The sequence below is a fragment of the Ciona robusta genome, chromosome 12 (assembly GCF_009617815.1).
Source record: "Ciona robusta chromosome 12, ASM961781v2".
Classification (NCBI taxonomy): Eukaryota; Metazoa; Chordata; class Ascidiacea; order Phlebobranchia; family Cionidae; genus Ciona; species Ciona robusta.
This window is the reverse complement of record NC_143246.1, coordinates 938,205-952,983: the sequence shown is the minus strand read 5'-3', so window position 1 is coordinate 952,983 and position 14,779 is coordinate 938,205. Positions and strand designations below refer to the sequence as shown.

Sequence of the window (14,779 nt, the reverse complement as noted above, 5' to 3'; positions counted from 1 at the left end):
CATCCAATATTTAACTATGCTATACTGTTTGGGCTTGCAATAGTTTGTTTTTATGAAGCTGTGTTGCATCATACATTAATTATGTTGTAGCCTATTCATTTTTTATAGTATGACAGTTATAAATTCAACTGATCTGTGTTACAGAATATTTTCTTCCGTCTAATGTTTATTAAGCAAGTGAATTAGCCTCTTATAATTTGAAAATAGTTTAAATAAGAAGACTACAACCATGGCTTCCAAACAAAAAAATCCTGCAAAGGTTAAAGAAGGTCAGTTCACTGTAGATTATCAACAAATAATTCAGCAACTCGACTGTTGACATGAGAGTGGCAACCATAGATAACCAAGTTTCCACCCAAGAGAATATAAATACCCAAACCAACCAACAGACAACAGTCATGTCTGCTTACTGCTTATCCACACACTACAATAGCTTCAGCAACTTTACTGTGGGTATGTGAGTGGCAACCATGGAGCACTCAAGTTCCCACCCACGAGAATATAAATGACCAAACCAACCAAAAGTCATGTCTGCTTATCCACACACTGCAATAGCTGCAGCAGCTCGACTGTGGGCATGGGAGTGGCAATCATGAATAGGTCACTCAAGCTTTCATGCAAAATGCTTACAATTAGCTATAAAGCAAGTTACAATATTTTAACTTACTTTACCTCACAGTGGGTAGAAACAATAACACTTATTTTTCCTCCTTAGAGCAATCCTCACTAACTCGTCCAGGAAGATTAAAGTCGTCATCCTCCTCCATGAAATCCGATCAATCTCCGAGTCGTCTCCCATCTTTAAGAGGACCCAGGGATCTTACTCTTGGAGGAATCAAAAAGGTTTTTATTTTGATTCTAAGGCACAGTCGTTTGCCTCCTGCCTCTAGCCCTAAGATTATGGGTTCGAGGCTCGATGCTGCTACCATTGCGGGGGTGTGGGTCTCAATTTCACAGACACTCCCACATTACAATATAAATAAACCAATGCTGCCTGGTATATTATACTTATTTGCTAAAACAGCTCTTGTAGCATTTATTTGCATGCTGATGCTAACAAATGCTGTTACAAAAATAAATGCTAAAAGACCCTTTTTTAAAATAAATATTATAATTATGTTTGTGAAATCTTTTCTAGAAAACATTCTCTCCGGTGATTCCAGTTCGAAAAGAAAGAATCAAAACAGAGTAAGTTCGGCAACAATGTAGAAGAATACTTACACTATTAAACATACGAAACCTCATTGAATATTGCAGTTAAATAAATATACTTTAGCACCGCAGAATAAATACATGACATGTCAGTCTAGGTACCAAACATTAGGCATTTGCATACAATTCACATGCAAGCACAATCATACACAACCAATTAACTTTTTATACACATAACTTGTTATTAAAAAAATAAACTTAAACGAGATATTCAGTATATGATGTAGATGTTGAACTGAAATAAAATATGTAAACAGAGTAAAAGAAGAGAAACCTTCAACAAAACAACCGCGTATAAAACGTGAACGATCTAATCCTTCAAGGGGGCGGGGCAGAGGGCGTGGCCGGGGTTTCAAACAAGAGGTTGAACATCTTTGTAATATTTATTAAATTGATAACAACTAACTCCACAACTTCAGATAATCCAATCTCACTCAATATTCGAATCGGGGCCCACCGTCGAAAGGTCAGATAGAGGTCGTGGTACTTCGATGACATCATCATCGGTGACATCAGAGGCACAAATTCAGAAACCTACGATTAAAAAAGAAACGTAAGCTGTTGAATATATTATACTGATTGGAAGCTATTTTTCCTACCGAGGGTATTTTTTCAAATTTTTTGTTAGGTTTTAAATTTTTAGGTTGTTTCTACCATTTTTTGAGCATATTTAATTAAGTTGGTACGCAGCAAAATTGATTCCACCAATAACATGAATGCTTTTTAACATTATTTTCAAGCAGTGTTGATCTTTTACAAGAAAAAGCAGAGTCTGAAGAAACAATGAAAAAATTAGAAGCTGGAAACACTGCAGTGAGTTTATAATGTTTCTATGTTGGTGGCATTTACTTGGTATAATAACCAAAGGATATCTGGTTCAAGGCTTGATGCTGCTACCTTTCTGTCTCCTTAGGCAAGTTACTTAACACACTTTTCTTCAACCCAGTCGCCACTAATGAGTTGTCCAATTTTATTAAAACCTATTCTGCAATCTCTGGCCATAGTTAAACCTGTAATTTCAGATAATTGCGGGATTAGAAAACGATGAGAAACTGAAACCTGTTGTTCTTCCTGTGGCTTCTAATGATAAACCTGCGAAAATTAAAGGTAAGAAGGTTTAAAAAAATGACTTATTTGTAGTTAAAGTATAAAGGAGTTAAAACACCCATGTAATGAGTTGGATATATCATAGCATGATACACTTGTAGTTCCTAAATAAAGAAACAATTTACCTTTTGTTTTGGTTGTGCGCGTTAAAAGCACAATCACACTGATAGATATTTACTTTATATCCACACTAATTCATAAATTCAGTCAACTATTCCCAGAATCCCAGCCTTGCCCAACCAACCCACTACAATGTTCACGAGTGTTCAGGTAATCTTGATGATTGAAACTTGTTTAATATTTGTCTTTGCGAAGTATTGACAGTCCTTGTTTCTTGGGTTTCTGTTTAACACCTCCAGCTCGCTTACGAGTTACCATGTATGTAACTTTGTGGGTGATTGTTAGTTTTTAAATGCTTCTTAGTTCTTATGTAGTATATAAGGTATTCCTTTACAAATTATTTTGACTGTTTGATGCCCACTGTTTCACTAAATGCATTATACTTGATTTCAATCAAGTTGATATTTCATAAACTTAAAATACGTTATATTTCCATAAAGATGGGAAGGTAAAGAGAAATTGATTTTGCTTCAAATCCCCGACTCACTACCTGGCGTACCACCTAGTGGGGAAGATGAGGGTAAAGTGGAATCTACGACTAAGAAAGAAACGACGCAAGTTAGTTTAATAATCTCTGGTTGTGGGATGCATTAATATGTTTAGTCTTGTAATGCAGGGATAGTTAGACACACAATCATATGAAACAAATAAAACTTATTGATTGTAATGTTTACTGATTACTGCAGTGTAGAAATTACAGCACTGTCACTGCAGATTTGGTGCCATATATATTACTATACATTACTTGCAGAGTTATAAACATGCCCAAGCGAGTGTACCACAATGAACAACCCCTTCCATACAAAGCTCTGCCACCTATTTATAACCAGACCTTTTGTTAAAGGATTCCCATTGCTCTCTGGATCAATTATCAGAGGGAAGAATCGGAAAGATTCAAATCCTCAAGTCCGGAAGATGCAGGTTGGTGTTGGGAGGCGTTACCATGGAGATGAGAACAGGGACCCCATCAAGTTTTGCTGAGGTGGGTCTGGAGCGATTTTATTTTTGCAAAATCTATGGTGACAGTTTTAGTTAAAATATGGTTACATTCATAGCAGGGTGGTTGCTAATGTCCCTTTGTGCCCTTTTACACACATCTATGCTGCTACCAATGTGGGCGTATGTATGTGTCCGTGAGCAAGAGAATCAACAGTGATTTCTCCAACCCAGTGGTCACTAATGGGCCGTTTATATTGTCAGCCATATAGACAGTGGCGCAGCCAGAAAAAAATAAGGGGGGGGGTTTAATCAAAAAAATTTAAAAAAAGACCCCCTAAACCCCCCATGGCTGCGCCACTGCATAAAGATAAACAATCACACACAAAGTTTCATAACTTGTAAAAGCACGAGGTGTATGAAACAGAGGGTTGTGTGTGGATAAGAACACAATACCTCACACATGAGCGAGTTTTAATCTTTAAGTTAAAGTTAAGACATTGCACTCACACAGGAACTTGTCTCGATACGCTTACCACCGGAGGGCAGTCCCGATACATCAAAGGGTCACATGAGTATTTTAGGAAGCGTGAACGAGAAGATAGTTTGTGTGCCTGATATTGCATCCTTGCTGAAAGTAAAGTGATGCCCGACCGTGGACAAACTTCTTTGTTATTGTGTGTTTATTAAAATAAATTACATCATGTGCATCACTGGGAAATAAAATTACTGCATAGAAGTGAAGGGGGGTGCTGTGCGTAGCAACTTCATGGAATTCACCACCGCATTATGCAAAAGTTGAAGCACTATTTTGCTAGCAATTGTATCAGAATTATTTTAAAATTCCCAAAACTTTTTAGTATAATGTTAACCTTAAAAACCAGGCAAGTTTGCCGTTGTAGGTTCAGCTTCCATGACAATTATGTTGCTACTGTGATGCGAGGTGAATTACATGGATTACATAAACAATTTGGGTATAATAGTATATTAATCATGTTTTGCCATTGTGCCAGTGTCTGCCATGTTATTATGAACCTGATGATTGTTGTGATAATTTGTTTCTAGTTCAACATTTTAACCTATGTTTCATTGTAGTTAGGAAAGTCAGATTAACATTATGCATGGCAGCAATAGCTAATACAATGTTTGTTATATTTAAAGGAGGCAAACTAAGTGAAACAGAGTTATGTTAAGCAAACAAATCATCCATCATCACATAAACACTGTTACAGAAGTATGAACATTCAGTTCTACATAGTGTGTTATCACATGTAAAACCACAATTAAACTAACTATTTTGTAAACTATACCTTCGTTGGAAATATTAAACAAATTTAACAAAGTTTAGCTCACTCCCAGTAGGAGCTAGTTTAGATTTATTAAACACAGTGGTAATTAAAAGACTTGCAGAACCTTAAAGTGTGAGTTAATGGTGCCTTCTTCTTCACCGAAATGCAAAGTCTCTTTTGCATTGAATTTATTTTCAAGCAAAAGTTGTAGAAACGTTGTTTCAGATTCTCCCTTCCAAGGTCGGTGTGGATCCCGGACTTGATACGGAGTTACATGAATGAAGATCTTCACTTGAACCATCGGGGAGGCTTTAAGATCACCTACAACATCCGGATCAGTGATCCAAACATCTTTCTCACCAGTGTGTCCTCCATCCAACCAATACATCGCTTGTACTCGTCCAATAAAGTCACGCATCATCGAACCCTCGTCATGTGACCGGGCTTCTAGGTTCGAAATCTCAAAGAGAAATTGATTCAAGACGACGCAGCCTTTACTGAACCCAGCGAGGACAATGGGGGTATTGTTACAACGCTCCACACCCGCTGTTAATTTCACTGCGTTCTTAAATAAAGCTTCAAGGTGAAGGAAACCATCATATTCTCGCGTGTGGTCAGGTATTCCCATTATGGACTCAACTTTTAGAAAGTTTTTATAAACACATATTGTCTGGTAAGTTTTCTTTGACGGGACTACAAGCCAGATGTGTGCATGCGGATATTTCTTGGATAAAATTTTTAAAGTTTTTTCATAACTCCACTCAACAAACTCCATACATTGATAATGGCTTGCCATCTTAGCTGAGAAGTCTTGTAAGTCACCAGGAAAGAAGATAACATCTCCATAGAAACTATCTTTACCTGTGTAGCCATCACATAATGTTGATTGTGTGTCACTATGTGGGTAATGATGAATGATGCTGTTCGTTCTACCAGATATTCCTTCGACGTTTTCAAGTGTTGATATCGACATCGTCATTTAAACTTGTAAGTGTTTCAGACCATCATTTCCAACTTATATAATGTCACAATTCATTGCTAAATTTTAGATAACTTAAAAAATAAAAAAATTGAAATCAATTATTGGCACAGAACACATTGATTAAAAACAAAAGAGCACAGCTCTCTAATGGTTGGGCACGTAAGTTATAATATGATGAAATGCAATTTTATATCAGACATGGGATATGAGTATTAGGATGGTAAAAAAATATCAGTTATGATTAAGAAAAAAACAACTGTTCAACGTTGAGATCTATAAGGCCACAAACGTGCCTAATTTTGTAAAGAGATAAAATCTGTATAATACGTACTCTAAATAAAATCATATCACAACCAACAGCACATACAGAGATTTTTCTTAAGTTTTGCTTGCGATCTAATCTTGAATAAGACTCATTACAGCTATCATGATTTTTCTTTCCTTTTATGATTCTTCATATGTTTACAGAGGTGTCTTTTCATGTGGGTTTGCTTGTTTTAGTAATTGAATCAAAACCTACACAACACCAACATATGTGAGCCCACCCTCCCTTCACTGAAATGTGTGTGGAAAGTTGAGAAACAAACTTTATAACATTGGAGGAAGTAATCCTCCAACTTATCATACAACACATCAAACATCACCAATCTGTTGGGTAGCAGCGATCCACACTGTCGGGTTTCTTTGCTGAGTTTATACTCCTGTTCTAACCAACTTACAGGGTCAGAGAAGAATATGTCAGCTTCATCTAAATAATCTTTAGTGTCATCTAAGTTTGGTTCACATGTCAGAAACCTCATCGTGATGTTTTGGTGCAGTGAAGCGTAGTATGGAGTTGAATGGCACGGACATAGAAACATTATTTCAGTTTTTGTTGGGGATGTTGGCCTTGTTAAATCTTCGCGAAGATATTTCATTACTTTGTTTGGTGCAGACTGATGGATAAGTCCTGTGTATATTGCCATTGGTATGTTAGTAAGTAACAACCAAAGAATCCCAATGTGTCGACATCTCCTTGGCAAGCTTAACAGCCCACATGTTGATAGAATGTGAAGAAATGGAAGAATACAAAGTAAAAATCGGAATTCTTTATGACCAGGTATGCTATAAACTAACACAGTGAATGTACAAATAAGTAATGATAACTTACATAAGTTGTAAACATGGTAGTCAGACCTTCTTTTGTTATAAATACCAATCATTATAAAAGGTAGGTGGGTTCCTACTACAGTAGGTATGCCTTGTGTGAGATACCAATGGAAAGGGTGGCTTCCATAGAACGTGCTTTTGTTGTTGAAGATATTAAACAGAAAGAAATTAAAATGCACGCTAAGTAACCTGCCATGGCATAGCATGTCAATGAAAGTACATAGCAAAAATACCAAGGTGGAAATTATTGTTGTTCTAAAGAGAATAAAGCTGAATTTTGCAATGTCTGGCTTTGCGAGACAGAAATAGTAAAAATAAACACAAAACAATGGAAGCCACACAGTAATGATGGTGGGTCGCAGCATAAAAGCAAACGCTGCAATAAAAACAAATTTCGAATAATTTGAACCAATTTTATACTGGTCACATCCAAGATAATACAATGCAAAGCAAACGAGGTTAATTTCGAATGTGTTGATGAGTGTCCTTGTTGCGCAATACCACCAGAACCAGGATGTTAATAAGCTAAACATTGCCCAACGTGCAAAATACCGACCACAAGTGTTGCTTAGAAATAAATAAAACTTCCACTCGGCGGCAGCAGAGAGTAGAGATTGAGCAATTCTGGGTATAATGATCAGCAAGGGGGCGTGGTCCAGCCCCACCCACTTTTGGATGTAAAACAAACAAGAGAACATCAATGGATGTAAATATGATCGAATGCCAACCTTCCATTCCCATGTTTGGTATCCAAACCCAAAAGCATGCCTGTGGGCTATTTCAACAGACTGCCAATATTCATCAGGAACAAACCAACTTTGAACAAACATGACGTTTACCAAACGCCAAGTAACCAAGAAGATATGCAAATAGGGCTCGTCCCATGTTTTATCGTTTGATCCACTTTCTGTAGGTTTATTCTTATTTTTTGATCCAGTTTCTGCAGATTTATCGTTTGATCCACTTTCTGCAGGCTTACTCTTATCTTTTGTTCCACTTTTTATTTTAGCCATGTTTTAAGTAACCCTACCCTGTGTATATATATTGCATTAAAGGTAAAACTATTAGAAATAAAAATTTCTTTCTTGCGAAAAAGGGAAAAATATTATTGTTAGAAAAGTTCCAAAAACAATAAAACAATTTTACACTTTTTAAACTGAAAGTTATTTTAATTAAAGTAGTATACATGTTATTGTGTAGTAGGGTGGGGGAAGATGGGAAACCTTTAGGACATTATATCCAAGTTGTTTTAAACAATCTTGTTTTAAACAATTAACAATGGTCTATGGAAGCCGTGAGGATATGGTTTTATCATTCTTTGAATGTTTTGGTTTACTACCAAATGGGGCAAGAAAATAGAACTAAAAGGTGTCCCATCTTCCCCCACCCCACTATATAATATATATATAGTATTATTTTAACAGTGCAAAAACAAAAGGCTACTATACTCATAGTAGTTATGATGTCATAGTTACCAAATCAAGGTATTTTTTACATTCAGGTCTGGAATATACTGGTAACAATAAAATATGAAGACAAAAATAACAGTAACACTATTATAAAAGTCAACTACTGATGTAGTGGTGTATTATACCAGAGTAATATATCAGCTGTGTTATTATTACTTTCAAACATTCATTATATATTTTAAACAATAAAATATATTTGTTGTATTATAACGTTACTTCCCAACTAATCTCTTGCAAAAGGAAAAACAAATTTGTACCAACGGGCTCAAAATAAAATCTTGCGATGAAAAGTTCTGTTCACTACATATTAAATGAAAACCTTTACTTTGTAAACAACTAAGCTTATAAACATTGCCATTTGCCCAGCTTCTTAGAGTGGCTTTTAACACAAAATGTCAACATAAGCAAGTTAGAAGTTAAAAAAGATGGGAAAAATGCTTCATAACCTGTTTCTATATTGTATTATTTTTATATTTATTTGTATTATTTTTAACAATATTCAGTTAGAAGAAAAGTGGCTTAAACTAAGCATTTGTTTTCTAAAACAGCTATTCTGGCATTTATTTGCAAACTAATGTTTTAACATCGCAAACAAGTCCTCTTTGTCAGGAAGAACGACACGAACAGCTATTAAGCCTGGAAGAGCTGATTTAAAAAACAAGCGTAATAACAACCTACTAGCAACAGCCTATATTATTTAAACTTAGAAAAATATCAATTATCTTGAGGGTTTAAAATTAGTATTAGTTCGGATATATGAAGACAAAAATATACAAATACAGCAAAATATGAAACACACTCGCCAGATATTGTTGTACTCTCTTACAGTGAATAAAAAGATTGGTTTGTTTAGTTGTGAATGTATTTTAGGGTCATCAGATATGTAGGCAAATGCACCTTGGCACCAGGCAAGGGAAAATGTCCATTCTGTTGAAGAGGTGTATAATATAACATCCATGTTTTGTTTCTCTTTATAACTTTGTATCTCTTCCCCACTGACAGTGTTGTATTCCAATATGAGCCCTGACATTGTGTATTTTGAAAAATGATTTACTTTAGCGCCATATACAAGATTAAAACCCGGTGCTTTTGAAGTAACATAGTCAGCATATGGGCCCAACACCCAGAACACTTGTGACTGTTTTATCCCTGATGATAATACTGTATCTATAATCACATGGATGTAATTATATGCATGTGGGTGGCCCATCGGTGGCATTCTTAGATCAAATATCATATACTTCCCATGTTCTGCAGCTAAAACAGCTAACTGGTTGAGAGACATCAATTTCTGCTGTTTAATCCTTTGCCTAATTTCCTCAGGGTAATTGCTCGGGAAAATATGATAAGGATGATCTCTTATAAACCAAGTGCCAACGTCAAGTTTCTGCAACTCTCCCCATGTAAACATCTCAGCACGCTCATGCTTACGATCAGGGAAAACGTCTTCTACGTTTGATGTTCGTTTTAAAGTCCGATCGTGTATAAGAAATGGAACGCCGTCGTAGGAAACTGCGACGTCGGTTTCGAAACCGTCAACATATTCAAGCGAAAGTTGAAATGATAGTTCAGTGTTCTCAGGTGCAATCATTGGAAAACCTTTGTGGCCAAATATTAAAGGCTTTGTCCTATTTACAGCAACATCAGACACACATGGGGATCGAGGGTGAATGAAAAATGTTAACATCGTAAAGAAAAGTATCGAAAAATAAGGGATTGTGAAATTTCTTTTAAAGACTGATGATTTTTTATTGCAGCAAAGTAACAGAGTGCTAAACAACATTAGGGAGAGATGGATGCATGGGGAAAAGAATTGAAAGAATAGTTTTACAGTTTGTAGTTCTGGGCTCCATATAAGAATAATAGCGGCAAAGCCTGGTGTGGCAATAAGGGCACTGAGATTGAAAAGGACGTTTTGAAACCGAGTTGTTTTAACATTACAAACTTGGCTGTATGAGTAGGCATATAAAAGGTAGATGAAAACACTGGATATCAGATAGTGGATAATACGTGACCAGCACATCCAAATGTGCACGTAGTCGAACAAAGAATTATCAAACACGACATAATCGTTACTGACGCTGTACCATCCAAGCGAACATACAAATAATATAAATAAAGTAACTTGCTGTGTCATACTTTGCCATGTCATGTTTATTAATCAGCATTTCTATCAGTTTACCATCTTTATGCTTTTACCTAAAACCTAAAAACGAATAGAAAGGTTGGGTGAAAAATTTAGAAATTTTTTTAATAAAAAAAGCTAAATACGAAAATGTTGAAAATGATTTTTACCTAGATACACCTAACACAAATACATTGTGTAACCCCCTTTAAAGATATCGTAGTAGTTACGTTTTTCTAATAAAGCGATTGTGAATGCTTTACATTTTGCGCCAATAAATCATGTGAAAAAGTAGAATTTTTATTTAATTTCCTTTTTAATGTAAGCACACCACACTCCTGTCTCTTTTCTTAACTTGGTAAAGTAATATTGGCTCTAAACAAGACAAATGTGATTAAACTTTGTATGAAATCAAAGAAATCAAAAAACCATCCAGTATACATATTACTAAAACAATATCGAAACATTGAAGAAACTGGACCATGATAAATTGATAATTATTAATTGACTTAGTGATTATGTGGTTCAAACTTAGGGGGATTGAAAAACAAACAAAGCGTGGCAGTGATATGTTACAGCACAGTCATATAAAGCGCAGCCAACAAAACTAGTAGACTTTCAAGTCCGGAGAATTAACCAATGAACAAACATTGACATTCAAGCTGTCTCATTATTTTGAGAATCTTTGTTGGAAATTAACATTGAAATAACAAACACGATGGCGGAACATACCCCAACAAACGCAGTGAAAATAATATTTACATTTTACAAACATTTTTAAAATACAGACTTGTACGAAGTTATCCTCCTATTTTTAACCAATCAAATTGCTGTTAGCTTTGGTGACAACTTAGTTTAAAAGACACACAAGCAAGTTTTATAACAATCAAGTGGCATTACACCCTTACTTAAGCCTAACACAGCGATTGCATTGGTTATAATAGACTGGGATGGTTGAATACTTGTCTGTATTTTAGACATTGGGGTACAACAACACTTCCTCTTTGTATACGTTGCGTTTGAATGTCATGGGAAAATGAAACAAAACTTCAATTCATATACTGGCAGTAAGTTATTAAATTGTTTAGCCTAGCAAGATGTGTGCGGCAGATTAAACTTGTTCATATGTCGTCCACCCACTAAGTGGTTATGGCACAGCAAGTAACAAAGTAATTGGACAATGATCACTCCCCATAGCTGATGTTTCAATAATGTTGTCGCATACATTATCCTTCCATTTGTTGGACAAGATAAAATAATCCAATCTCCAACCAACATTCTTAGCTCTGCAGTTTCCCATGTATGTCCAGAAAGTATATTGTCCTGTAAGATCAGGATAAAGATCACGATACGTATCAGTAAAACCACTCTGCAGTAACTCAGTCATTCCATCCCTTTCTTCTTGTGAGAAACCAGCATTTTTCTTGTTTCCTTTCGGATTTGCCAGATCTATTTCATGGTGTGAAACATTCATATCCCCACACAACACAACTGGCTTCTTCTCATCCAGGGATTTAATATAAGCGAGAAAATCTGAGTTCCATTTCAATCTATATTCCAATCTCTTAAGTCCACGTTGAGCATTGGGCACGTAAGTGGATACAAGGTAAAACTTGTCATATTCAGCAGTGATGGTTCGACCTTCTTGATCATGTTCTTCAACTCCAATGCCAAATTTGACTTCTAATGGTTTAACCTTGGAGAACAAACCCACACCACTAAACCCCTTGGTTGACTTTGCTACATTCCATGACATATGATATTCCTTCAAATCTTTTAACTCCTGTGGGATATCTTTCTCGGAGCACTTAGTTTCTTGCAGAGTGAATATATCAGGGCTTTCTCCCTTCACCCACTTTACCCCACCTTTTTTCACCCATGCACGAACCCCAGCTACATTCCAGGAACTTATCTTTAGATTAAATTGACGGCCATCTTTTGTTTCCAGCTTTTTTTCTACAACTTTATTCTCTTCTTCTCTTTTTTCTGTGGCCTTTTCTCCATTTCCATTCTCTTCTTTTGCCTTTTTCTTTTCTACCACATTTTCAGCTTCAGCCTTCTCTCTTTTCAAAGAAGCTCTTGTAGGGGCCATAACACAGAATCTTTTAATCACAAAATTGAAATGAAAACTTTTTATTTTAACTTGAAAAACTTTTATCATAACCTGAAAATACAACAACTAAAAATGTATCACGTAGTTAATATTGAAACACACATACACACATTCAGGGCTTTCACTAAACTTCATGCACTGAATATGAAAAGTAATTATTTATAACAATTTTGCGCATATAAGCATTAATTGGTTCAAAATCATGCATGCAACACACAGTATAATAATACATGGTATACAAGTAAAGTGGAAAGAAGCAGAACTTACTTACTAAATTTTGTTTAATAACTTAAACTACCATTTTATAATATTAGTGTTTCTGTGCAAAGCCAGAATATTAATTAATATACGCAAATGTAAACAACCTCAAGGTACAAATGTATCAACAAACCAAAGCTGAAACTTTTTATTTCCTACTATTCCAGTCTGCAGAGTATGGCAGTTCCTGACGAGATCTCGCGCATGCAAGATGGTTATTTTTCGCGTGCGCGCGTGCTATCATTTAAAATCTGCGTGCAAAGCATGTACATTTTCAAGCCACGTTAGGAAATCTTACTTAATTTAATACGTTTTTTTTTGTTTAATTAATTGGCGTGCGTGGGACAAATTATGTTGTGCATCACCAAAAGTCTGTAAAAAAAATCGCACGTGCACCTGCCATACTCTGCAGTCTGGCTACTATTGATCACTTTAATTAAGCTTCCAGGTTAATATTATCCCCAAACTTTGCGTAAAGTTGAACTTTCAATTCCTTCATCATGCTTTCAATCTCGCCCGCCTCCTCTTTCAACTGTTTCATCCTCTGCTCATATTTATCTTTTTCTTTCTCTAAAAGTCCTTGCGTCTCCTCCAAGTTATGCTGGATGAAGACTTCTCCAAGTTGGTACGGAATTGCCTCTGAGTCCTCGTCCTCCAGAAGTAGAAGATCATCTCCCGCATCCTCGATGTTCTGAAGAGCTTTTTTGATCTCTTCAAGCTCCGTTTCAATCTCGTTTAGATTCCCGTTCTTCTTCGCGAACAAATTAATCTTCTTTTGATCTTCCAACGTGACTTGGACTTCTTCTTTATCGGATGACATTGTTATTAATACTAATAGTCTAGCAACAATAACAATGAGAACTGTAGAATAATTTCCGGTTAGAATAAAAATGTAACTTTTCCATGAAACGTCAAGTTTAAAAAAATGAAAAACTAAGAAAGCAATTTCTGAGAGGTTAGCTCATGACGCAGAAGTGCTCTTTCTACAAACAACAAAACAGCTAATTGCATTACCAATAAAGTTAGGTGACGGTAAAAAGTCTCCTCCCCCACCTTATTTGCTAACCACTAACCCCTAAACCATATAACCATTAACCACTAACCCCTATAACACAAACCGCCTAACCCCCTAACCTAGACCTAACCTCCAACCTCTAACACTTTCCACCAGCCTATTCTGCTATGTACCGGAGGATTCTTCACTGGTGCCCAAAGTATCAATATATATTTGGCTGATGCAATACACCGCATGCTCGTTGTCGAGTTATAAAACGCACTTTACCTCAGCAAAACGTTACTGTAAAAAAAACAAACACAAGTCTCTTATCTCGGCCGTTTTTAGACGCAACAGCGACCTTATGTGATACCACAAAACTATGACGACATTAACTTTTATATCTTGTTTAAGTAGAACGTGGACTTAATATCTCACAAACTTCAATCGTTTGTTGGCAAGCCATGCAAGTTTTAACGAACCGCGAAAACATTGAATTTACTTAACCTACCGCACATCTGTTTTAAGCACAACCGTTACAACATAGATGACAAAATATAAAAAAAACACCTCACGCTTATCATGTGGATACTACTTAGGTATCTATAATACTACACATCAGAATGCTACACATATGCAGTGTCTTTAAGCTCTTTGTCGAGTTATAGCATGGTTTTATTTTTAACACATGGTGTATTCATACACATCATGCTCACTGTCCAGTTATAACGTGGGTGTCTTCTTATACATCAGACACACATAGTGTATTCATACACTTTATGCTCACTGTCCACTTATAACACAGGTGTCTTCTTATACACCAGACACACATGGTGTATTCATACACATCATGCTCACTGTCCAGTTATAACGTGGGTGTCTTTTTATACATCAGACACACATGGTGTATTCATACACCTCATGCTCACTGTCCATTTATAACACAGGTGTCTTCTTATACACCAGACACACATGGTGTATTCATACACCCTATGCTCACTGTCGAGTTATAACATGGGTGTCTT

At 36.0% G+C, this 14,779-nt stretch overlaps 6 protein-coding genes across 6 annotated transcripts; 1 reads left to right on the top strand and 5 right to left on the bottom strand.

Moving 5' to 3' along the window:
- The first annotated feature begins 123 nt into the window (after positions 1-123).
- LOC149726121 (DNA-directed RNA polymerase III subunit RPC4-like) lies at positions 124-4,114 on the top strand. Its single transcript, XM_089890358.1, has 11 exons — positions 124-269; positions 716-843; positions 1,139-1,188; positions 1,470-1,575; positions 1,632-1,765; positions 1,956-2,025; positions 2,235-2,319; positions 2,541-2,589; positions 2,880-2,997; positions 3,284-3,421; positions 3,890-4,114. Exons 1-11 carry the CDS (start codon positions 230-232, stop codon positions 4,019-4,021), a joined length of 1,050 nt encoding a protein of 349 aa, XP_089746484.1. The 5' UTR covers positions 124-229; the 3' UTR covers positions 4,022-4,114.
- LOC149726120 (mitochondrial protein C2orf69 homolog) lies at positions 4,041-5,755 on the bottom strand. The gene has a single exon (XM_089890362.1). It carries the CDS (start codon positions 5,641-5,643, stop codon positions 4,771-4,773), a length of 873 nt encoding a protein of 290 aa, XP_089746488.1. The 5' UTR covers positions 5,644-5,755; the 3' UTR covers positions 4,041-4,770.
- Positions 5,718-7,943, bottom strand: LOC149726119 (GPI alpha-1,2-mannosyltransferase 3-like). The gene has a single exon (XM_089890353.1). It carries the CDS (start codon positions 7,806-7,808, stop codon positions 6,156-6,158), a length of 1,653 nt encoding a protein of 550 aa, XP_089746479.1. The 5' UTR covers positions 7,809-7,943; the 3' UTR covers positions 5,718-6,155.
- A 1,014-nt stretch (positions 7,944-8,957) lies between these two features.
- On the bottom strand, positions 8,958-10,550 carry LOC149726118 (glycerophosphodiester phosphodiesterase 2-like). Its single transcript, XM_089890356.1, has one exon. It carries the CDS (start codon positions 10,414-10,416, stop codon positions 8,983-8,985), a length of 1,434 nt encoding a protein of 477 aa, XP_089746482.1. The 5' UTR covers positions 10,417-10,550; the 3' UTR covers positions 8,958-8,982.
- Positions 10,551-11,045: 495 nt separating this feature from the next.
- On the bottom strand, positions 11,046-12,590 carry LOC149726117 (DNA repair nuclease APEX1-like). The gene has a single exon (XM_089890360.1). It carries the CDS (start codon positions 12,548-12,550, stop codon positions 11,537-11,539), a length of 1,014 nt encoding a protein of 337 aa, XP_089746486.1. The 5' UTR covers positions 12,551-12,590; the 3' UTR covers positions 11,046-11,536.
- Positions 12,554-13,649, bottom strand: LOC149726116 (prefoldin subunit 4-like). Its single transcript, XM_089890368.1, has one exon. The coding sequence runs from the start codon at positions 13,578-13,580 to the stop codon at positions 13,197-13,199; it is 384 nt and encodes a 127-aa protein (XP_089746494.1). The 5' UTR covers positions 13,581-13,649; the 3' UTR covers positions 12,554-13,196.
- Positions 13,650-14,779: the final 1,130 nt, after the last annotated feature.